This window comes from Lissotriton helveticus, chromosome 10, assembly GCF_964261635.1.
Source record: "Lissotriton helveticus chromosome 10, aLisHel1.1, whole genome shotgun sequence".
Lineage (NCBI taxonomy): Eukaryota > Metazoa > Chordata > Amphibia > Caudata > Salamandridae > Lissotriton > Lissotriton helveticus.
This window is the reverse complement of record NC_136071.1, coordinates 980,609,822-980,635,750: the sequence shown is the minus strand read 5'-3', so window position 1 is coordinate 980,635,750 and position 25,929 is coordinate 980,609,822. Positions and strand designations below refer to the sequence as shown.

Sequence of the window (25,929 nt, the reverse complement as noted above, 5' to 3'; positions counted from 1 at the left end):
ATCTAATATGTGATGAACTTAGAATTGCTTTGGTGCCTCATGCTTCAATTCATTTGCAAATTAAATCTGATGTATTATGGCTACCGTTTACCACTTATCTGTCATCGTCTTCACCTTCAACTTAGAATTGCTTTGGTGCCTCATGCTTCAATTCATTTGCAAATTAAATCTGATGTATTATGGCTACCGTTTACCTCTTATCTGTCATTGTCTTCACCTTCTACTTAACTTTTCTCTAACTATCCGATAATGTATTTTTCTTTTCCCTTCTTTCTTTTCTTTTTCTTTTTCTTCTTCTTCTCCTATCTCTCTCTATCTCCTTTATCTTATATCTCCCTCTCTCCTTCTTATAAAGATCTTTTTCTTATATTATATGCTTTCTCATATTTTCACAGGTTTTCAATATTCCAATACAAAGTTCAGTATTGTTTATTATTATGTGTTATTCATCAGTCAGTTTTTAGGAGTGTCAAAATAAGTGTTATACAATATATTAACCTCAAATGTTTAATTCACTTATTTACATATGTTTTTAATGTATAATTGTATACTTGTTTCTTTATCTGAACGGAATATTATATTTGTATTCCTGTGTCATTTATCTTCAATAAAAATGATTTAACTAATAAAAAAAACTGTATTTAGGGCCCCATTTCCATGCCTACTCTAGGACCCACGTCATTCTTGCTATGTAACTGTTTTGTGTAGTAAATGTACACTGGGAACGTTTTAATATAGAGTCCTTTGGAGACACACTGGCAAATGCTACTGCCTCCTGCTCCAGCTAGAGTGGCAGCCGACCCCTGAAAGGATGATAGTGGCCCCCCCAGAGGCTAGATAGTGACAGAGAGGGAGAGGAGGTGAGCAGATGACTCCTGCTTATAAACAAGTGCTAATTACAGAAAACAGCTCATGGAAAGATGGGCTGGCACCCTGATGGAAAATCAGACTTTTATTGTCCTCCAGTGCACATCAGTAGAGATAGTGCACTGTCACTGTGACCTGCGGTGACTCCAGGGCTGCAGCTGAAACATGTTCTGCTGATGACTCCATGTATGACATGCAACAGTTGAAGTGCAAAAAAAAGGGAAACTGTGATCCTGAATGTAATGAGGCTCTGTGAGTGTGGAGGACAGGGATGTGACTTAAAAAGAACAAAGTAATCTGTACCTATTTTGTTGCCCTTTAATCTACAGGTAACGGCATACAAAATATAATGCACGTCCCTTGAATGAATAAATTCGGGTCTCTGATGCAAACAAAACGGAGCACTTCAGTAGGTCTCTGCTTTTGCCCGAGGGGACTGGTGAGTGCTCGTTGTGATCGCAGGGTTGGCTTCTCACAAAGCATGGAGACCTGGTATCACGAGGATGTCTCTACTCAGACTAGCACAGCTTGCTGAGCCTAGGGCGCTCAGGTAGCACTGTAGCTTCAACGATCTTGTAGTGACAGCAGGGGTGCTGACATGCTTAAAAGAAGTTCCAGCAAAACCGATGAAAGCTGTACTTTGGCTTTGGGACTCTGATAAGAGAAACACACTAGGAACACCAGGAAATAGTATGCTACAACCAATAAAGGAATAGTTAGTGGCAAGCCTACAATCAAATGAAAAGTAAGGGCATGATGTTAGCCACTTTTAAGATTGATATTGAATACAATTGATTTGACAAGCGATGTGTAGTGTAGGTAAAACCTAAAAAGTGGCATAAACTAAGTTCAGAGGCCGAGCAACTTATTTAAATATATTGCCATCCAGTATGCATTTAAATCTAAAACCTCATTAAACACAGCAGTGATATATGTTGCTCAACAAAATTGCCTACCCTCTAGATGAATAGTCGAGTTGACGAAACATTATCAAACTCTGCCTCATGAGGGACTTCAATTTGTAGGTCGAATCACACAAGAACAAACCAGTGGCAAAACTATTCAATAAGGGTCTTCAGTTCAATGGTCATTTTACCCACAAAGCTTGCCAAGTAAACACAATAGTGAATTTACACACCTATGTGTGCAATTCCAACTTAGATCTGACAATTCTCTGATTTCCTTTCAACTCTATGACATGACATGTAAACCACACTTCCATACCACAGAACACGTATAGAGGGAAAGGTGACCAGACATATTCAGATCTTTGTGGGACACAACAATCTTCTGATGGGTAGCATTAAGTCATAACCTCAGATTGAGGGATAAATGAATATGTGTGTGCTGAAGGCGAAATCGTTCATGGGGCACCTTAAAATTATTTATAGTGTTCCCATCAGAGTTCCATCCTGTACTGCCCTACATCATTTGGGAATGTCACCAGTAGTACACAAGGGGTGACCCAGTGTACGATTTGGCACAGCGTTGCCTTGTAGGGGTTCAATTACCCAATGTGGTTTGTATATCAGGTAGGTATCAGGGTGTAACTGGTAAGCAGTGCTAACTAGTGTAGAAAAACAAAGATTTTTTCAAAAAGTGGTGTAATTTAAAAAAGGGTAGAGGAAGGAAAATGAATTTAATAGAAACCTTCCGCTCCCACTATTTAAAAACAGTGCAGAAGGTAGTGTCAACAAATAACTACCTTGACAGTTTTAATGGTCGACATGTTTCTGCAGTTTTACCTTGTGCCCCAGGGTCACCTACTGCTTCGTCAGGACCTGCATTGCTACTGCTTAATTATGTGCATAAACGAAAAAGGGGAAGTGAAAAACAAATATCACCTTAAATTCTCCTGATTAGAAGACCGTTGGATTTCACAAAACAGCACACACATCAGAACATGAAAAGAAAAGAGAAGAACAAGCTCATTAGCAAGTGCCTCATGCAACACTAAGGTCATACAATGTACCTCACTGTGGCTGCTAATTCATTGATTATATTTATCATTAATCTTGTTCCCTGGAAGAGTCACAAGAGAGCGTAAATACCACTTGTACAAAACACTCACCCACTGTGAAGGAGAATGTTGCCCCACCTCACCCGGCATTAGCTCAGGTACAACGGAGCCCCGCTCTGTGTAAACGTACAAAAAGAAACATACAAAGCACTGGATTAAAGGAAGCACAGCTAGGCTGAGACAAGCCACTAGATATTCAGCGGTGGTTGAAAGCGCTAGCAGTTAACATAGAACTCACCTCTCCGTCGGTACTCCAGACGTCCATCTGGGCTGTCTGTGGGAGGTACCGACGGGGTGAGTCAGCCCACTTTTACAAGTTCCGGTGTGTCTCCCGAGTGGTGGGCGCGGCGCTGTGACGTGATTGCGCCGTGCAGAGACTCACGGGTACTGTAGTTCTCAGGCGCCTGGTTATTCTCGCACTTAAAAACGCATTATAAACATATTACTTCAATGTAGACTCTCTTAGTCTCTAAGTTGGGTGGCCTCAATCTGACTATAGACAGTGCATTCTTAGGATTTGAAAAGAAATTAAAAAGGATTTAAAATGAGGGGGCGGGCGCGTCTGTATAATAGCGCACCGAACCACTCGCTCAGGGAGCGTGTCAATCCTATTAAGAATGAGGGGGCGGGCGCGTCTATATAATAGCGCACCGAACCACTCGCTCAGGGAGCGTGTCAATCCTATTATGTGTAAAGAGTCCCGTCCCATTCTGGATTTCAAGGGACAATATGAGGAGAAAGGTTCAGAAAATTTGAAATCGGCGTCACTGTGTTGTCGCGCCACACCAGAGCCATGTCATCCTATTGCTGAGATTTTTTAGATTTTTTCCGGACCCATCATAGTGGTCCTGTCTTGCTTAGGAGGTGAGTTCTATGTTAACTGCTAGCGCTTTCAACCACCGCTGAATATCTAGTGGCTTGTCTCAGCCTAGCTGTGCTTCCTTTAATCCAGTGCTTTGTATGTTTCTTTTTGTACGTTTACACAGAGCGGGGCTCCGTTGTACCTGAGCTAATGCCGGGTGAGGTGGGGCAACATTCTCCTTCACAGTGGGTGAGTGTTTTGTACAAGTGGTATTTACGCTCTCTTGTGACTCTTCCAGGGAACAAGATTAATGATAAATATAATCAATGAATTAGCAGCCACAGTGAGGTACATTGTATGACCTTAGTGTTGCATGAGGCACTTGCTAATGAGCTTGTTCTTCTCTTTTCTTTTCATGTTCTGATGTGTGTGCTGTTTTGTGAAATCCAACGGTCTTCTAATCAGGAGAATTTAAGGTGATATTTGTTTTTCACTTCCCCTTTTTCGTTTATGCACATAATTAAGCAGTAGCAATGCAGGTCCTGACGAAGCAGTGGGTGACCCTGGGGCACAAGGTAAAACTGCAGAAACATGTCGACCATTAAAACTGTCAAGGTAGTTATTTGTTGACACTACCTTCTGCACTGTTTTTAAATGGTGGGAGCGGAAGGTTTCTATTAAATTCATTTTCCTTCCTCTACCCCTTTTTAAATTACACCACTTTTTGAAAAAATCTTTGTTTTTCTACACTAGTTAGCACTGCTTACCAGTTACACCCTGATACCTACCTGATATACAAACCACATTGGGTAATTGAACCCCTACAAGGCAACGCTGTGCCAAATCGTACACTGGGTCACCCCTTGTGTACTACTGGTGACATTCCCAAATGATGTAGGGCGGTACAGGATGGAACTCTGATGGGAACACTATAAATAATTTTAAGGTGCCCCATGAACGATTTCGCCTTCAGCACACACATATTCATTTATCCCTCAATCTGAGGTTATGACTTAATGCTACCCATCAGTTGGTTTTCAATAGTCTTGAGGGACGTAGCATTGTGGTCGTTAAACTTTCCCTCCGACCCCCCCTTAGTTAGTATTATTACACAACAATCTTCTTCTCAATTGACAGTGAGATTTAATCTGAGGAACTCATGATAACCTATGGCCAAAAAACGTAAACTTCCTAGATGGGGAACCTAAACAAACCCAGAACACAGTGAGCGGTATGGTACGTTTTGCTAAATATTAAAATTAGCAAAACTGAACCAATCCATTAACATTGTATATGTTTAATTCCTATATTCATGGACTCCTCTGCTGGACTACACACCCATATAATGAAGAGACGCTACATGGCTGATTCAGCGGTTTGTAGCATTTTAACTTCCCGCCTCCCCCTTCTCGCTAAATCACTTCGGGAATCTGCGGACCACTGTCTAATCAATTTCTAAACGTCACCTAATAACCAAAAATACAGAAACAAGTACACATCAAACAGACACACATACAAATATTTCATATATTAATTCACAAAAAATATATATTAAAACATCGAAATTTAAATGGGATGATTGGAGCTTTTCAAAATGTAGTTTTACTTCTTTGTCTTTTTTTCTGGCTTATCTTTCTGGGGTTATTCAACCCCCGGACATTCCAGGACAGTAGGTTCAATTGTGAGGGTTGCAAACTATCCATCTGTGTTATTGCGAACTATCCCTGGAGCATGACCCCATCGAACATGGAGGCTGCAGATGTTCACTATGAATGTAAATGGCACAATGTTAAAGAATTGGAAACAGTAGTTATTTAACCTAGTGGTGTCATGCAGATTAGGAAGCTTGTGAAAAAACAAACATTCCCCACCCTACCCATCCCCACCCACTTTGGCATCCCAATCATACCAAAGCCATACCCATTCCAACATTAGTGGATGAGCAAGAACAGTGTTGGGGAGCTCCCTCATGGGGGGGGATCCGCCGAGTACACGCATCAACATCCACCTAGGCAGATTTGGTCAGGTATTACGTTAACTAGCTGGGTGCATATGCCAGTGCAAGGATAATATCAAATAACTGAGGAACATTATCTAGTTGTTTGCCAGCCTCCCAGTCTGCAATGAACCTCTCATCTTGTGGTCAGAACATAGCAGCAACACTATAACGCCCACATATCACTATGCCCTGTAACATAGAATCATAGTTTAACAGTAGTGTCCAGACAGCAGGCAACGGTTTCAGTTCTGCCAGTTAATGGAAAAGTATACCCATTAATAGGGTTATAAACCTGCCTGGTGTGCCACATATCCTGGGCTGTCCCACACACATGCATGTTATGATTTACCGCCATTGAATGTCCGTTCGGACCTGTTACCAGCCCATTCCCCGGTCTATGTAAAAGCCGGATAGCAGGGTACATTACATAATATCTGTTCAAAAACCTGGCACCTGGGGCATGTCGTGTGTCCAGGAAAAATGTTACATATTGGCCGCCCCATGTCGAAACAGTCAGCATAAGGCACAAACTGCATATAACACAGGTTCAAGAGTTCTTTCAACGTTGACGCCATCTCAACTGAGCCAGAGCCATAAGCGCACTTGCATCAGATTACCAGGCCATAGTTAAAAATGATCTAATCAGAGTCCTGATCCATTTCCTTACCGCCTTGTCTCTTTCTTGTGGTGAGTGTTTATTTGATAAAATCCTGCGCAGCTTTCGGTGACTGTAGTATGGATACACGTCCCTCATAGGTCACTTGCAGTCTGGCCGGATATAGCATCGCGTACTCAATTCCCATTTCCCGTAGCTTCTTTTTGGCAGGATTAAACTCCCTTCAAGCAGTTTGTACCGCCATTGTGAAGTCCGGATAGAATGCCAGATCATTGCCTTGGTAATTTATTTTTTGTTTTTCCCGGGCAAGTCTGAGAATGACATCACGGTCCCTGTAGTTTAGAATTTTGGCAATTATGGGCCGTGGCGGGGCACCCGGCGGAAGGCTTGGGCGCCAACGATCTGTGAGCGCATTCGATGATCAGTACTGGGGAGAAGTTGTCGGCTCCAAATATATCTAGTAACATATTTTCCACATAGGATTCCAGTCTTCCCGTGTTTGTACTTTCTGGAATACCTGCTATGTGGACGTTACTTTGTAGCGATCCTGCCTCCAAATCTTCGGCATTGCTCTGGATCACTTCCAGAACCTTCTCCATGCCAGTTCATTTGCGTGATGTGCTGTGGGCTTCATCTTCCACTGCGGATATCCGTTCCTCAGCTGCATCAAGCTGTTCGCCTTGCTTATTCAATTTACACGATATGCTGTCCACCCGCTGGGTGAGGGAATCCAGATTCCTGTTAATGGCCTGAAGGCTTTGCTGTATGGCCTGCAGGGCCGTCTCCATGACTGTGCTGGTGGTCTGCTCCGTATCTATTTCAGTATCCGAGTGCGCAGTCGCCCCCTTCTGATTGCGCCTAGTTTTGAATGACATCTTTGTCTGTTGTTTGTCTGGCTTACCCATATCGTTGGAATGAAAGAATTAACTAGAGGCTGCAGGATGTGCTGTATTTACAGTTAACTCAGTTTGTGTGGCCCAGCACCCCAGCTCGCACACCATTAGCCACCGCAATGGCTATGTTTCACCGTGCAGTCTTAGTTCCCTCAGCACCCCAATATTGTTGCACGGAAAGTGAAACTTGTGCAACTTTGATCAACTTTCTAATAGCGCTGATGAGTAGTGGACATCTCCCGTACATGCGCTGCATTTAACAAAGTGCTGTGTATCGGTTTCCCATCACGAAGGAGCCTCAGAGAGCAGGTCGGCTTCTACTTGCAAATAATGGGAAGTGGCATCAAGTCATATCAAAATGAGCACAATTGACATAAGGCACCAACGCTGCCGTCTTTCCTGGAGCGCGTCTACAGGGCAGAGCACATGATCTCGCCAAGTATGCAAGGATCGCAATAAATGACAGATGACACCCAAAGCGGGAAAAAGCTAATCTGAGTTGTCCATGCCTGACCTGCAGAGTATGAAGCACGCTGGTTTCAGCAAGCAAGGCGGCATCTGGGCGCCTCAACAAAAATCTGTGTCAGAAGGGCCATGGACTGGTATAGTTGCTGGCTTAGTTATACATCAGATCAGACCTGTGTGGCTATACGCACTCAGTCCCATTCTTATGCGCCGGCAGCGCATTCAGATCTTCAGCCCACCATTTTGCTCAATCCGCAGGTACCGTGCTGGGAGCAGTGTTAGAGCGGCGTACCGGAGATCGAAAACCGCAACCCCCAGCACAGCTGCAAGCGCACAGTTCAATACATCTGCAGCGGTCCGTGTACTTGCCTGCCAACTCCGGAGATGTAGCTCCACCGGTCCAAGCTGCACACGTCCCGCAGTTAGTTCCCAACTTCTTCCGCCATCTTAGGATCGCCGATCACAGCTTCCACTGCACCGCAATCCAGGTCCGTTTCTCGGCGTATATCGCTTCGTTTAGTGAGTCTGTGTCCTCCGCTCAGCGCACAGCCGCTCTGACACATCATTCAGCACGTTTTAGCAGGACTGAGCACCCATAAGAGCATTTAAATGCCCGATTCTGTCCCTGACCGGCGGAGCAGCTTCAGAGAGCAGCCATCTCGCAGCACGCCCTCTAGCGCCCCCCTTACCTCTTTATCTTTTTGCCTCATACTGTATGTACCCTTGTTGTCAGTGCACACCACTGCTTCAATTGGGACCACCAAGTGTCCATAATAGATTCGATTTGCTGAGCTTTTGCTGCTCCCACAAATCAAGATAAGGATACAAACTTAATGTTTAACTTTTAGTTTTACATTTCTTCACCCTTTAAGGAGCATTTTAAAATGATCAGTTTTGCTTTTATGTGTATAAATTCTTTATTATCAATCAAAAACAGGGGGAGAAGGAGGATTGGGCTAGGTTCAACCGCCTATGTGTTCAAAGTGTAGCAAAAAGGATCCGTGGATGACGGATCAAAATAACCTAGCCAAGGACATAAGGGTGGTTCACCAATTGGGTGGAAATCAACCTCTGTGAGCCGAAAAGAATAATTTCTTTCTTGAGTCCCCTCACTCACCCAGGGTTGCCCCTATTTGACTTGCTTCATAGGTTTCCAGTCTTCCCGTGTTTGTACTTTCTGGAACACCTGCTATGTGGACATTACTGCATCGCGATCCTGCCTGCAAATGCTCGACCTTGCGTTGGATCACTTCCAGAACATTCTCCATGCCAGTACACTTGCGCGACGTGCTGTGGGCTTCATCCTCTACTGCGGATATACGTTCCTCAGCTGCATCAAGCCGTTCGCCTTGTTTATCCAATTTACACGATATGCTGTCCACCCGCTGGGTGAGGGAATCTAGCTTCCTGTTAATGGCCTGAAGGCTTTGCTGTATGGCCTGCAGGGCCGTCTCCATGACTGTGCTGGTGGTCTGCTCCGCATCTATTTCAGTATCTGAGTGCGCAGTCGCCCCCTTCTGATTGCGCCTAGTGTTGAATTACAACTTTGTCTGTTGTTTATCTGGCCTAGCCATATCGTTGGAATGAAAGAACTAACTAGAGGCTGCAGGACGTGCTGTATTTTCAGACACGGTTCTGTTGGATTGCCGTGGTAACAGTAAACTCAGTTTGTATGGCCCAGCACCCCAGCTCGCACACCATGAGCCACCGCAATGGCTATGTTTCACCGTGCAGTCTTAGTTCCCTCAGCATCCCAATATTGTTGCACGGAAAGTGAAACTTGTGCAACTGTGATTAACCTTCTGAAAGTGCTGATGAGTAATGGACATCTCCCGTACATGCGCTGCCATTAACAAAGTGCAGTGTATCGGTTTCCCATCATGAAGGAGCCTCAGAGAGCAGGTCGGCTTCTACTTGCAAATAATGGGAAGTAGCTAACTTTTAGTTTTATATTTCTTCACCCTTTAAGGAGCATTTTAAAATGCTCAGTTTTACTTTTACATGTATATATTCTTTATTATCAATCAAAAACAGGAGGAGAAGGAGGATTGGGCTAGGTTCACCCTCCTATGTGTTCAAAGTGTAGTAAAAAGGATCTGTGGATGATGGATCAAAAGAACCTAGCCAAGGACATAAGGGTGGTTTACCAATTAGGTGGAAACCAACCTCTGTTAGCCAAAACGAAAAATGTATTTCTTGAGACCCCTCCCTCACCCAGGGTTGCCCCTGGGTGACATGCTTCATCATTGGGGCCATCCCAAGCATCTACTGCTTGGGGCGTGCTGTGACTTGCAGAGTTACGTAGGAGGACTTATTTTGTGCTGATATGTGTAGTCCAGTGTAGGGGGAGTGGTGTAAGTGGTATTTAAATAGTTTTTTTTTTTTTATTTCAAAAACCTTTATTTTCGCACAAACATATTGTACACGGCGTGTAGCCTACAACCCAGGGGCCGGCAGCTGATGGTCCATAAGTACATTAGATCAAACCAGGAACTTCTCACACAGCCATTTAGCCGACATCCCGGAGGCTCGGCGGCGTTCAGTTCAATTGTGTCTAAAATAGTCTCCCAGTAAGTCAATAGTGCCATGGCAGTAAAGTCGCCGCACCCCCCCTACAAATACACATCCACTTGCATACAAAAAATTAGCATGCTAAGCCCAGCAGAATGCAGGATTAATATGTCTTCCATATGTGAACAAAATCTCTAAGTCCTACCCCAACACCCCCCCCACACACAACATGCCAGCAGTTCGCTTACCCACTCTACATCCCAGCTAAGTAACTACCAGTCGCCCTTCTTAAGGGGGAAAGTGGATGACCAGCTCCCCTCAAGACTCTAGGCTTTCACCCTTTTCCACTAAACCTCACACAGCATCCCCCGTAAATATCTCTTGTTACTGTTAGAGAGCGCTGTATACTCCACCCCTGGCTCCTAGCTGCCTCACATCACCCCCGGCCTGACTTTAGCTTTACTCTGTGTCCTCCCCATTCCCAGGGTCAGTCCCCGCAGCATTTTCCTCCGGTGCAGCAAGCTCATCAGTGCTTCCCCCCTGCCCTGTCTCCTCCTCTACCTCACTTGTGTGGACATATGTCCTATACAGACTCCAGAAATTCTTGGGACGACTCATAGGCGGAAGCAATTCACTATATGTTTCAGATTGAGTACAGCAATACAGCATATCCCTAGCCCATCTCTTCTTTGTAGGCAACGGACCCCTCATCCAGCAAATAGCCACGACGCGCCTGGCTATCAGCAAAGCCATATCCGCCAGTCGTCGCAGCGTCACTGGCAGTGGTTTCGAGTATCCCAGCAGTGCCAGGGCCGGGTCAACTTTTATCTCTACTTCTAATATCTGACTAAGTTCCGAAAAAACTTCCCCCCAGAATTTGCTGATGCCAGGACAGCTCCAGGCCATGTGGATAAAATCAGCCACTTGCGCGTGGCAGCATTCACACTCCGCCGCCCGCCGTAGCCCATACCTGTGTAGTCTCTCTGGGATATAGTAGACACGATGCAGATATTTAAAATGCACCAACCTGTGTCTCCCATTCAGAGACAGTCTCCTAGTGCTAGTGCAGCAATACTTCCACATCTCGTCATCTATCTGTATTTGGAGATCGTGTTCCCATTCCGTTCTAGCCTTGGAATATTGTATCTGCTTATGCCGAGCCCCCATTTTATTGAGGTTCGTAACCAGCTTGCAAGGGGATACCGTCTTTATCACATAAGTAAGTTCCGGAACCTCAGGTGGTTCCGCAAGGTCCGGGCCCAAGAGGTCCTGCAGCGCGCTCCGGACTCTATGATACTGGAAGCGCGTCAAAAGCGAAGCTGCCGTCTGCGGGGTGGAATTTGCTCCCAGGTCTTCACCACCCCGTCAACATATAGGTCCTCTAGCTTCGTGATTCCCAACTTGTTCAGCGCGCTCGTGACCCCTTTCTCTTTCAGTAGGGTGAGCCATACTGCCCATTCAATTTGCATTTGTGGGGAATATAGCAGGTCGCAGCCCTGTGCTCGTATCAACTTATGCCAAGCATGGTTCGTGGTCTTGATGGAAACCAATCTACCTACACTACGATCAGCCGGGGAGCAGACAGTGGCCGGCAAGGGAAAAGGTTCCGCAAACAGACGTTCCAGTTTTACATGTGGGATGTTTTTCTTACCATGTATCCATCTGTGCAGATGAGCCGCCTGCTCCACCCTGTAATATCTCTCCAGGTCCGGAGCGCCTAGGCCCCCCATCTCGTATGGTAGAGTCAAAACCTTCCACTGAATTCTGAGTTGCTTACCCCCCCACGCAAGTTTAATGAGTACTTGTGTCAGCTGTTTAAAAAATACCTTGGAGAGGACAACCGGGATATTAGAGAACAGAAACAAGAACCTTGGCAAGATCACCATTTTCATGATGGCAATCCTGCCCATTAATGACAGGGGAAGTTTGCACCACCTTTCAACGTCATCTACCAGCTTGGAAAAAGCCACCCCATAATTCTCCCGTATCAGTATTTCTGGGTCCGTATGTAAATGTATCCCCAAATACCGAACCGGGTCAGTCGACCACTGCAGTGGATATTCCATCTCAAACGGCCCGGTGACTGGTGTCAGCGGGAACGCGACCGATTTGGTCCAATTAACTTTCAGTCCTGAAAGGGCCCCAAATCGCACCACCTCTCTAAGCACCGATTTGAGATTTGTTTCCGGATCGCGGACATACAGCAATGTGTCGTCTGCGTACGTGGAGATACCTATTTTGTACGTCGGGAAGTTGATGCCCTCCAGACCATGCTATTCCGTGATCGCACATGCCAAAGGTTCCGCAACCAGCGCATATAATAGGGAAGAGAGGGGGCATCCCTGCCGGGTTCCCCTGCTTATGTCGAAAGCTTCAGTGACCGTGTCACCTATTCTTAGCCTGGCTGTGGGCTTGTAATACAAGGCCCCCAGCATTTGCAGGAAGGGTTCACCCAACCCCAGCTTCCGCAATACTCTAAGCATGAATGGCCATTCCACAGAGTCGAATGCCTTCTCCATATCAAGGAAAATGGCTAGAGCTTTATTCTCTTGTCGTACGTGTTGCATGGCGCCCAGTACCGTACGGATATTATACGTGAGATTTCGATCTGGGACAAAGCCGGCCTGCTCTGGCGCCACAAGGTCCGGAGCAAGCAGAGCAAGACGTGTGGCTAACACCTTAGCATACAGTTTGGCATCAACATTAATTAGGGAAAGTGGCCTATAAGAACCGCAAGAGTTGGGGGGTTTCCCAGGTTTCAAAATTGTGATCAGCAGCGCCTCACTCATGGAGGCCGACATGCTACCCTCTTCGCAGATATCATCAAATAGTGAAATCAGGTGTGGCATTAATTTGTCTATGAACGCTTTGTAAAAGCTAACTGTGAGGCCATCCGCCCCCGGGGCACTACCAGAACGCATCCCACCCAACGCCTCACGTATCTCATCTTCCTGGATTGGTGTCATCAAAAATTCCCTCTGCGTATCAGACAGTGATATTTAAATAGTTACCTAACTAGTGAGCCAAAGTTTTATTCCTGCTCCCAGTTGGCAAGGTTAAAAATGGGTTAATAAAAGGGAAAAATTACTTATGTATTTATAATCCCTAGTATTGTGTCGACATGTTTCGAGGTATCCCCTAAACCTCTTCTTCAGGACAACAAAGGGCCCAGCTCCTTGTGTACCATTCAGTGCAGGACCTATAGTTAAGTGAAAATAAAGAAAATTAATGCACACCTATTGTGTGAGCATTTTGAAAAAATACATACGGTTGATTCTGAACACGTAGTATTTATTTTATGGCCAAATTGCGCTTCATGGTCTGTCTGGGTGGAGGGGCCTGTAGAACCTGTGCTCAGCAACCCTCCGTCAATGCGACCTACTCGTTCCAAGATGCGGTCCACCCTGGGAACGAGTAGGTCGTATTGACAGAGGGTTGCTGAGGATGGAGACAGGAGGCTCAAGCAGGATGTTGTTCTAGTGTATTTATTTTTGGTAAGAAAATTACTTGAATATGAATATTTATATTTGCAATCTGATCCAAGTCATTGAATAGTACTAGCTTCCATGTCAAGTGTTTGTAGACAATACCCAGATTCATACCCATCTGGAGAAAAAAATCATGGAGCAAGTCTCACAGCGCAAAGCATCTGAAACATATATTTCTGGATGAGCTACCTCTGTCTTTGTGGTGCAAAAACAGAGACATAGTGAAGGCTATAACAGGTTTAAGTGTGTCCATTTCAGATAACATAACAGGTATTTGTAATGTGCACTTTCACCTGTTGGAGCTGAAATAACAAATGTTTATTGTTAGCCATCTTAGTAGTACTCTTTTTATCGACCTCAGAGGGATGAAAGGTTGAGTGAAGTTGCCAGGATTTTATCCTGTTACAATGAGGTCGCAAACTGATCCTTCAAGTGGAGTCATGAGTCAACTGCACCACCAGATCCATAACCTAGACCAGTGGTTCTTAAAATATTGACTTCAGTGGACCCCCACTTAATCATTACTGGAACTCAGGGACCCCCCTGCAAATCATTACTGATATCCAGGTATCCCCCCGCTGAGTCATTACTAGAATTTGGTCTAAACGTTTTTGCAATGATTTGAACTGCAAAACAGTACACAACAATACAGAAATAAGCATTCATCAAAAGTAAAAAAAGTATTAAATATTTAATTTACAAACAAGTTTAAACTATCTAATTATTTAATATTTGGGGAAGATCAGAGATTTTCTAAATTCAAATGAGACCACTCATCATCCATAATATATGCAGTTTGATGCATTTGGAGTGCTCTCACAAATCTATCTGAGGATGCTAACTTAGGGGTCGATTAGGATGGCAGAGGAACCGTGCCCCCAATTAGGATGCACCGCCACAGTGGCGGGGGCATCCCGCATTTTTAACATTGCGGCGGACGGTGCATTAAGCACCGGCCGCCGCAATATGAAAAATGCATGTTGTGCGTTTCACAGCACAACATGACAGGCACCGCGCGGTGCCTGCCATGTTGTGCTGTGAAACGCAGGGGGGTACCATAGGTACCCCCCATGTGCACCCCCCTTCACGCTGGGGGCCCGCAATGGGCCCCCAAAGCAGGAACAGTATGCCTTTTCGTGGCGGCTTTGTTTGATAGACACCGCCACCATATTAGAGCTTTTCCGCCACGGTCGCAAGCCGACCGCAGCGGAAAAGCGGCAGGCGGTCTTCCCGTACGCCACGGTCCCGTCCGCCATTGTAATATGGCGGGGGGGAAATAGGTGGCGGACGGGCAAAGATGGCGGACGGATCGCCATCCCCTGCATGGCGGTGGCGATCCGTCCGCCTTCCTAATGGACCCCCTAATTTCTAGGCTCCAATTTCAAATTCATTCATGTACAGAATGTCTTAACATTTTCAATTTTCCATTTTGCTTCTTTCTTTATATATCTGTTACATTTTATAAAGAAGTCGCAGACCCCTCATGTAGGCTTTGCAGAAACCCAGGAAACCCTGAACCACAGATAAAAAACCACTGACCTACTCTATATCCTCACTACCGATGCAGAAAGTGAAACACCTGGATAAATGCCAAGTTATGATGTCTGAGCAAATGCTTCACCCTGGTGCTCTGCTCATGTGAGTCTTCTCTGCAGGATCATCCCCAAACTTTTTGCCCTTACCACTCCTCTTTTCTGAACCTGTTCTTGTTGCCTTTATGACTCTGCTAATCTGCACTAATGTGCTCACTCCTTTAAACATGGTAGAATCGGCTCACAATCATTTGGCACATTTCATTTACTTGTAAGTTCAAAGTAAAGTGGTACTACATATATCCAGGGCCTGTAAATTAAACACTACTAGTGAGCCTGCTGCACTTAAGTAGCCTTGTAAAACATGTCCCAGGCCTGTCATTGCAGAATGTGTCCACAGTTTTAAACTGCTGTTTCAACCTGGCAAAATAAACCTTTTGCCAGCCCTAAAACATCCTTTATAATACATATAACATAGGGTAGGCCCACACAGCCCTAGGCCAGGATGAATTAGTTTTAAAAAGTTGTACATGCACTTTTAAGTAGTACATATCCTCATAGTAAAAAACTCCTACTTTTGTTTTTCACTATTGCACGGCCTACCTCTCCCATAGGCTAACATTGGCTAACCTTATTACATTTAATAAGTGATAACTTATACATTGAAGTAGATAGATAAGTCATGTTTGGTGCCTGTGGAATTGTAATTTAAACCCCTCTTTGATGGTACAGTTATATATTTGGTTACAATGATCAAAATGCCATTTTTAGAAAGTTGACATTTTCTTGTCCCAACCTGTTCGTAGGTCATATGACTAGGTGTAGTTTGCAGTTGGCCTTTATGTATTTCTTCCAGACAGCATCACAATAGAGGATAGAGACAGGATGGGCATCCTGGCTTAATGGGAGGCAGAGCTGCTACATACCACACTTGCATGTCAAAGGCAGTGGCCCAGCTCACAAACAAAGGACTTCACACTAACCTATTATGCCCCAGCCAGGCTGAGACCACTGCGGGAGGCAGGAAAATCAAGGCACCTTTGTAGTGGGAAACTCCAGAGCCATCTCCTACGTCAATGTGTGCAGCAATTGTAAAAAGGTGACCCTCTGACCTACACTGCAATAGACTCTGGACCTGTGGGTACTACAGAAAAAGGAGGCCCTTCTACCCTGTTGCTTTAGACCTGCTCTGCTTGCTGAGAAGGAAGACTGGACCTGCTCCCTTCATCCCAGGCTGAGTGACCTCCTGTTTTGAGCTACAGGGACATACCATGCTCCAGAGGCCTCCCTGCGACTGCCCAGTTGACCTGCTGCCTGGACCTGCAACTGGGATTACCTAAGCCCTGCTGGCCTATGCAAGAGTAAATCCCTAGTCCCCAAAAGGTGCCTCCCCATGTCCCAGACCCTTGGCTGGCATCAGAGTGCATTCCTCTGACTCAAACGAAAGAAATCCTGAAATTTTGGGCCCTTCGCAACTGTGAAAAGGCCAGTTTGTGTCACAATCTTGCCACCTGTACTGACTGCCAACATGAAGCTCCAGGAAACCCTACTCTTCGTGCTACATTGATTGTCAGCAACAACGGCAATGCGAGATCTACACTTCGCACTACAGCATTGACAGCGCACTGTAAGCACCATTGCGAATCTCCAACAAGGACTGTCCACATCACCCAACCAGTCGCGGCTGGCATCAATCGCGGTTGGGAGCATGGGGGGTCACACGGGGGTGGTAAATGTAATATTACATTTTTAAAACATACCTGTTGATACCTGTCTGCCAGCCAGCAGGGCCCCGTGTTTTCTCAGCTCCTGCTCTCCTGCCTCCAGCAGGAACAGGAAGTAGGCAGCCTCCCTCCCATCCCCATAGCCAATCACAATGCTGCAATGGCAGCGTTGTGATTGGTTGGGATGACGCCCAGCCAGGCACCTATGGGGAGGCCATTTTCTCCATGCAGGCTGCATTGTAGCCTGCATGGAGAAAAGACAGAGTGTGCATGACTGGTTTGGGCGGCCCCAGACGGCCGACCAAACCAGTCATGGTCACTCAGCAGTGGGGACACCACTCCTCCGCTACGCAGCCCTGCCCGTAGAGCAGCCCCTGCAACCAAATACTTCTGATTTCTCGCAGGGCAAGAAGCAGAAACATAAAATGGTAGTTTTACCATTTTATGTTTCTGCTTATCGCACTATGAGAAAGCAGTGGGGCGACGCTCTTCCGCCCTAGTGGAGGAGACGCCCCTGCACCCAACAGGACCTTTGCGCTACAGCGATGACTGTCCGTGACGCCTGGCCTGCTCTTCGTACTACAGCGACAACCATCCGCCAAGTTCCCCTGATCCTTGTGGCCTCCTTCACCATGAACAGGATGCTTCGTCCTGGACTTTTTGAAGGTAACTTTTTCAGCTGGACTATCATGGTCCGTGTATCAGGCCCGCGCTCCATTGCAGTTGGCCTGAACTTGTGACTTTCATCCGGTCTTGCACGAGCAGATAACTGCTAGGGGCGCTTGGCACTATGCATACCTTAAATCTTTGAATTTGAATATCTCTGATTCTACTGATTTGATATTTGTCATTTGGGTGTCAAATAATTTATTACATTTAACTCTAATTCTTTTTTTTTTACCTTATTACTGCTTACTTGCTGCATAAATACCTAGCACATGGCCACTAAGTTAGGCCTGACTTCTTTTGTGCCAAGTTACCAGAGGGTTAAGCAGGGGTAATTTAGTAACTTAATTCTGATTCACCCTGACAAGGATTGTGGCTGTTGCTTGAGTATAGTTTCACCCCCACAACCAGCAACTCAATTTCTCACATGATCCAAGTAAATAAAGTAAATATGGGCACTAATTTTCAATATTGCCGAATTTGAGTTCATGCTTTAAAACTCCTAGGAGGGCCACGTAAAACATGATTATCAAGAAAGAAAGGAGGTCTCCTTACAGGTCCAATCAGGGACAAGGAGTCATAAGCAAAAAACAGAACCGTTCCCTATGTTTCCAAAAGTGGAAAGTATTATATGTATACCTCCATAACTCAAGAACCCCTTACAATTGCAACCACATTCCAAATGAAACAGATATAAAAATTAAACATATGATTGAGTCAATATTTAAAAAGAGTTGTGCAATTTATTCCATACAATACATTGTTTAACATACAAGTACAGTGCCACACTATAAAGTTTAAAAATGTGTCAATTCACATAAAGAACATTAAAATACAGGTTGTCGACGCAGCGTTTCGGTTTTTATGATGACACCTTCATCAGGACAAAGTTCTTCTTTTTAAAAAAAAAACTTTTAGTTGTTTTCAACTCAATTCTCAATTTTGAGGGTCTTCTCTTAATACTCCAAGTCACCTCCTTATATCTAGGTGCTTCTGTTGGTATAGTATGATTCGGATTCAACTTCATACACAGATACCTTCAATTTTGCTGTAATCTGTGTTCTCTTTGAGGTCAAGGGAGCCACCGTATTATGTTGATTTGTAGCCTTGAAGTCAATGTTTTCGGCCTATGGGACTGCGCGTGACTGGATTTTTTGATAATCGCGATGTCCTCCTGGTCTCTCTTGTTCGAGCGGTCTCTTTTATTTAGCCAGCTCTTACTGTCTGTAATCAGCCTCCCTGCTTCACTTCTGCCTCGTATAACATACTATACCAACAGAAGCACCTAGATAAAGGAGGTTACTTGGAGTATTAAGAGAAGACCCTCAAAATTGAGAATTGAGTTGAAAACATCTAAAAGGTTTTTTTTTAAAAGAAGAACTTTGTCCTGATGAAGGTGTCATCATAAAAACCGAAATGCTGCGTCGACAACCTGTATTTTAATGTTCTTTATGTGAATTGACACATTTTTAAACGTTATAGTGTGGCACTGTACTTGTATGTTAAACAATGTATTGTATGGAATAAATTGTACAAATCGTTTTAACTATTGACTCAATTATATGTTTAATTTTTATATCTGTTTCATTTGGAATGTGGTTGCAATTGTAGGGGGTTCTTGAGTTATGGAGGTATACATATAATACTTTCCACTTTTGGAAACATAGGGAACGGTTCTGTTCTTTGCACATAAAACCTGATATATAAATATTAAATACATAGGTGATAAATTGTAAAAACAAATTAGGTTGCTACCCACAGTTTGAACAGTCGAATTAACAAATTAAAAGGCTGGAAATGTATATTAAGATTTTCAATAGAAATTTTAAAAGGATTTTAAAAAGTTAAAAAAATCGGAAGCAAAACATTTCATTAGGAGGTTAAATAGCAATTGGATAGCCTCTGCTGTGGTTCACACACAAAACTTCAAAAAAGAGGTCTCAACAGCTTTCGGCGACATAACATTAAGGCAGGGCAAACAGATCCTGATACCATTTTGGCATAGATTACAAACATTTGGAGTGCCATACTATTTATAAATTAAAACATTTAACAGAAGTATATTCAATCTTTGTAAAGTGCAAACGCGCCTAACCCCATGTAGAAAACGCTATGTTAAATATAATTGTGGACTTTTCATAATAGAGGATTTTATCCAAGTGGTGACTTAAATTTACAGAAGGGTGTTTTAGGCGTCTTTTAGTTGAGTTGGCGGTAAAGATTTCCTATCCTGTCTTGCTTACAAAATAACCACTCAGTGGAAATCAGAAGTGATCTGGCAGTAGTCTCATTGAATTATTGTATGGTAAGTTTACTGTCCATGCATAACCCCAAAGGCAAGCTATTTTCAAACCAGGACACACCGGAACCTGAAACTGCATGACCACAAGAAGCCTGCTTTAAAAAGCCGGACCTGGCATCCTTGGCGTGGTTTCCCCTGACTTTTTGCCTCTACCTCCTGTGTTTTTCATGCTGTGCTGGATTTCCATTTTGCTGGCTTAGATGCTTTGGGCACTTTGCCACTGCTGATCAGTGTCAAAGTGCAAGGGCTCCTTGTATAAATTGGTATGGTGATTGGTTTTCCCTGATTGGCATATTTGTTTTACCAATAGATCCCTAGTAAAGTGCACTGAGTGTGCCAGGGCTGGTAAATCAAATGCTTCTAGTGGGCCTGCAGCACTGATTGTGCTACCCATATGAGTAGCCCTGAAAAGATATCTCAGGCCTGCCACCGCGGTTCCTGTGCGCAGTTTGTTAACTGCCATGTCAACTTGGCAAGTGCACCCACTTACCAGGCCCTACCCTTCCCTTTTAGTGCACATAGGATGGGAAACATCCTTAACATTGCAGTGATTACACTACAATGGATTTAGAACGCTGCCATTACAACACAAGCGTTACATCGACTTGCACTGGAAGACGCTATAACCTAAGGAATAGTAAGATTTACTACTCCAACACCTTCCCTACTGTACATTGACTGGTGTTGGAATAGTAAATCTTACTACCTCTAAATGCAGCACTCTCCAGCGCAAGTCGTTGTAACGACTTGCATTGTAAAAACTGCGATGTTACATACCGCGATCATTTTGATCGCGTTGTAACATCACGTATTCCATAGGACACTCCTATGGCAGGCCCAAGGTACCCTCCTGGGCAGGGTGCAGTGTATGTGACGGTAGGACATGTACTGGTGTGTGTAACATATCCTGATAGTGCAATAATGCAAATTTAGTTTTTTCACTATCGAAAGGCCATCTTGCCCCATAGGACACAATGGGGAATGCTTTGTGACCTCTGACAGGCATATCTTCCCTTAGGGACAAGATGGAAAAATGGAGTTTGGTATCCTTGAACTCAGAATTTAATAACACATCTTTTAGTAAAGATGTTTTTTATATTCTGTGTTAGAAAATAGCACTTTTAGAAAGTGGCTATTTTCTTGTCCAACCATCCTCTAATCCTCTGCCTGGTTGTTTATTGACTGTCTGGTTTCAGTGTGACAGAGACAGAGGATGTGCATTCCCTGTATACAGCCTCTGGGGGGGGATTGAGGTGTGCCTGGCCCTTCCTGGATGACCCTGCCCTGAGTAGAATAGACCCTGGCTGCATATAGAGTGGTGGGAGGAGATTTACCTTGCATCTGAATGGAGCTTTCTCCCTTGCACAATGCTGTCTCCACCTGCTGTGGTCATGCCACACCAGTGAATGAAGAACTGGTTTGGATTGGGTTCGGAGACCCTTGCAAAAATGACATCAAAGACATTTTGGGGTATAAGTACGTGCCCTAACCCCCCAGAAAATTAGACTACTTCATGAATCAAGAGGAACCTTTGCCAAGGAGAAGAGCTGGATAGACTGGAGGAGGAGCACTTCCCCTTTGCTGTGTGCTGTCTGGGATTGTTCAGTAGTAGCTGATCCTGCCAAGGAAAGGAAGAGGACTTTGCTGTGTGGTGTGTCCACCCCCTGCTTGAGAGGAGTCTCGAAGAGCCTGTGCATGCTGGCCTCCTGTTGTAGGAAACTCAGGACATCAACGTTTCCAAGTTATCTCCCCCATCTGAACTGTGGGTGCATTTGTACAGTGTGCTATGTTTCACTGTGGATGAGAAGCGCTGGGAGCCTGATCGCGCTCCATTTGAGGAAGAGGCTGTCTGAAGCGTTCATTCTGATCACCGCCTTCCGACCAAGGCCGGGATTCCAGCTCCCCTGGTGTGCTGAGCAAGTGGCACGGCTGGTTGTGAGGCGTTGCCTGGCAACAGTCTAATAAGCTCCTGCCACAGGTGATATCGTATGAGGGCTTGGGTGACTTGTCGAAATCATTAATAAGATTGGGCATCGCCCAAGGGCATGTCTCTTTGGGGGCTGTGAATAGTGGAGCCTGAAACTTTGATGGGACACAACCTAACCACTCAGGGCAGATAAGATCTTTTTGGAGGATATCAGGACCGTGTGCCCCGTGGGATTCAAGACCAGAACTGCATCTTGGCTACCTAATACCCAGAGTTTGCCCTTACTTAGGGGACTCTGGAAAGTGGTTACCTCCCTGGCCCCCAGTGTAAGGAACAGGTCTTTGATAATGTGATTTGTGAAATGACTGCATTCTTTTTAAAAGCAACATAAAAGATATATTTTTTATACATACTTCAGTGTGGAGTGTCCTTTGTGGTGGGTCTAAGGTGAAATTGGTGCATGTGTGAGTGTGTTGTGCGCAAACACTTTACACATTGCCTCTGAGATAAGCCTGACTGATCTAGTCAAGCTACCAAGTGGGTGAGCTGGGGTTATCTTTAATGTGTAACTGCCTTACCTGACTAGAGTGGTAGTTTCTGCCTGGCTTAGACGCAAGCCCTAGCCCAACAGAAATCCCATTTCTAACCGACCGAGAATGAAATTCAAAATCCTGTGCTCCGTCTACGATATATTCAGAAGATGGTTCCTTATTTAGAACCAACTAGGAATATTTTGTTGGCAAATGCATTTCACCAGCCAAAGTTCAGGCCCTGAAAGCACATCGGCAGGTTCCAAACAGTTTATGGTCTGAGGCTCTGAAATTATATGGCTAAAAAAACATGCATCAATTCAGTTAGTTTTTAATTCTGGAATTCAAAAGGGTGTGTGTATCTGTGAGCATCTCTGTGTCTTTATGGACCACATTTATTTCCTGGTGGATGGCTCAGTTTCTTCCACGGCGACAAAGTCAATTACTCTGTTGCCAAGCTGGAGATAATTTATAATGCATTAGTAGGAACAGCCGTCATGGCGGTTACTGTTAATGCTTTTCGTTGTTTGCTGTATGGCCTATCAACATGATGGGCCCTTGCACAAAACATATTTTTAAAAAGAAAATTTATTTTTGAAAATAAAAAAGATAATGCCCCACTCGCCATGTGTTTGCCTGGTGGTGAGAGACAGTAAAGCCAATTCTCTAATGGCTCTTACTCAGGTGGGCCTTTGGAGACGTTTAGCCATAGCATTGACTGAGTAATCACCTCCATGGTCCGCCCGCATTTAAATCACGCGGGTGCACCGCAATGCTGGAAGAGAGGGAACGCTGTCACTATTGCAAAAGGAACAAGGGATGGACGGAATGCTGAAAAATGCAAACATGTCACCATTGCAATGGACTTCCCTCTCTGTGAACATATAACATATTAATCAGGTCTGTTGTGTCGAATGGTATTTCATGACGATACATCATGCAAAGAAATTTCACTTGTTTGCAGCTTTAAGACCCTTGATATCTATTTTTTTTAGTTTTTAAGTTTTTAGTTGTGGATTTTGTGTATATGTGGCAGGTTTTTCATTTGTTCTGACTGCCAATGCATGTTTTATGTTTCGTATATTTCGTTTGTACTGAGAGTTTGCCCCTAATTTGCATGTGGGCTGAGTTTTTAGTAAGCAATGATAGATGATTTTGTACAGTGCTTGCAATGGTAATATAAACGTACAGGTTACCACTATCATAGAATACTTATTTTCTTCATGACTGTTCTGGTACTCTCCCATTAACAGTATTGCTGGTACATTTCCTTTCACATTAGATAAGTACAGTACTCAGTAACTGCCCATTTAATGCACGTTTGTCTTTCATCTCTACTAAGGAGTGAAAGTAGAAATCTTTGACAAACAGAACTATATGAACATATCTCTTAGAGACCAATGCCTTTTAGTATTTTTCACAAAGAATATTTTTGTTATTTTGGGCAGGTGTTGTATACATCATTAAATTAGTAGTTAGCATGTAAATCCCATACTTACACGTCTGAGTAACGAGGAGTCTGGTACTGCAACAAACTCATATATTCCAAAGTCATCTACAGCATCTTCGTGGCCTAAAGTACACATAACATTAAACCATGAGTTAAGTTTATGACGTACACAGTGTGAATGTTTCCGTAGCTGTTTTCAAGATAATCACTAAACAATCAGTATAGACCTGTTGGATGAGGACAAATTACCTACAGTAGAGCCTAGCAAAAATAGTAGAACAAGAAGGCAAAGAAAGCAAAATAGGACTTGAAAGGTGTGGTATACACGGAAGAGGGAAGGCTGGAATTGAAATATGAGGAGAGGACCTTTCAGGTCAGACAAAGATAGTTGACCAGTCTGAATTGTGAAACTGTTGCTTCTGGGCTATTTAAGAAGCAGCAAGAGCGGCAACTGCTTTGGTGTTATGGTGCCTGTGTGATTATACTGTTCAATTTACCTGTACATGCCCTGCACCTTTGTTTTCTTCAATGCCCCCAGAACCGACCACAGGGTACACTTTACTAATTTCCCTGGCTGCACCTCTAGGTTAGGCAAAGGAGCTCTGCATAAGGGAATGTAGAGAGGGGCACTGTGGGACTGATTGCTGTGGGACACAGAAACTGCTGCCAAAGTTGATAGGGTTATCCCTGGAAACTTGCTCCCTACTGGTTAGCAAGGACCCAGGAGTCACCCTCACCCACAGACTAGTGTGAAGCATAAAGGTGGCACCCCTCGGTACCTTCTGCAGAGGAGAACCCTAAGGACTGGACTTATTCCCACTCATATCTGGGACAAAGAAGTGTACTCCAAGGGTCAGCTGTCTGACCTCTGTTTAAACTACAGGGACACAAAAGCTCCAAGAAGACCACTTACCTACAAGAGCTCAGCTAACCAGTTCCAATTGGACCTGCTTGGACCCTGCTGGTGGCTTCTGTTAGAGTGAGTCATGACCATCAAGTGCTGTTCCTGAAACCTGGAACACTTGACTGGTGTTTGAGTTTACTCCTCTTAAACAAACTTCAAAAGTTGAGTCTTAAAACCTTTTTGCCGGGGTGTGGCCGGGTGTCGTGGAAGATGGTCGCTGCCTAGAATAGCTCCGTCTCATCCCAAGTCCTCCCCGGATAAATCTGTCTCAAAATCCGCAGGCGTGTAACAAAAAGGTGTGGGGGAGTGATTGGAACCGCATGAGTATGACCAGTACTGACCCCGAGTTGACGATGGTGCATTGAAAGCGGGCTTGCACAACGACCTGAGATTGGGGCCTTGAGTGACGGCGAGCTCTGGAAGACGTGTCGCCTAATCGCTCAGCATCGCGCCGCATTGACTATGCAGGGAAGCGGCGCATGGAACACAAAGCATTGCGGAAGGTTGTGCAAGCGGCTGACGGCCTGGACCGCCTGGAAGTGACGTGGCCTCAGCAACACCACAAAGGAAGTGGGTGGATTGTCTCACAGAGGCTTGACTTCCCCCGGGGGCCGAACTAATTGAACTGGTGCTGGCCGCAGCGGTTTGGGAGGCCTGACAATGGTGTGGGACAGCCTGGTGTCCCAGCACCCAACGGTGAGGAGTGTCTGGCGGCCTGCCGGGAACCGGCCTGAAAGACGGGGGAAACGGTGGCCTTGCTCTGCAACAGACACATTGTGAGGGACCTCGCAGGGCGGGGTCCACTCACCACTTTACAGTAGGTCGCTGGACCCTGTGGCGTAGAGGTCTTGTGTTTGGGCCCCTCCCCCTCCCCTGAAGACTCACACAGGTACAGAAATGGACCGGGATCGCCGATGGGGGCAAGGAGTGGCAGGACAGGAGACAGACATCAAGAGGGAGGTCTGCTCCTCGCAAAGACAGCCGGCCTGACTGTGGGGCCCCCAATGAGACAGGGTGGCTGTAACAAAATCGCAGGCCGCCCTTGAAAATAAGTCAAGAAGCATTACCGGGCACAGTTGAAGGGGACCCAGCCACATTGACTATTAGCGGGACAGTTTATAAATAGAACGATTCCTCAGACGCCATACAGTACGGTGCAAAAACCGTAGGGAATTGGCATCCCCCCTTCAGTGGTGATTGGTGGAGTGGCGGGTGAGAAGACCGGCCGCCTGG

General features: G+C 44.9%; 1 protein-coding gene across 1 annotated transcript in view; it reads right to left on the bottom strand.

Moving 5' to 3' along the window:
* HEPACAM2 (HEPACAM family member 2) overlaps positions 1–25,929 on the bottom strand; it is a 497,170-nt gene that overhangs the window by 198,224 nt on the left and 273,017 nt on the right. Inside the window, exon 8 of the mRNA XM_078663656.1 lies at positions 23,842–23,915. Coding sequence (XP_078519782.1) covers positions 23,842–23,915 — 74 coding nt within the window. The remainder of the gene's footprint in view (positions 1–23,841; positions 23,916–25,929) is intronic.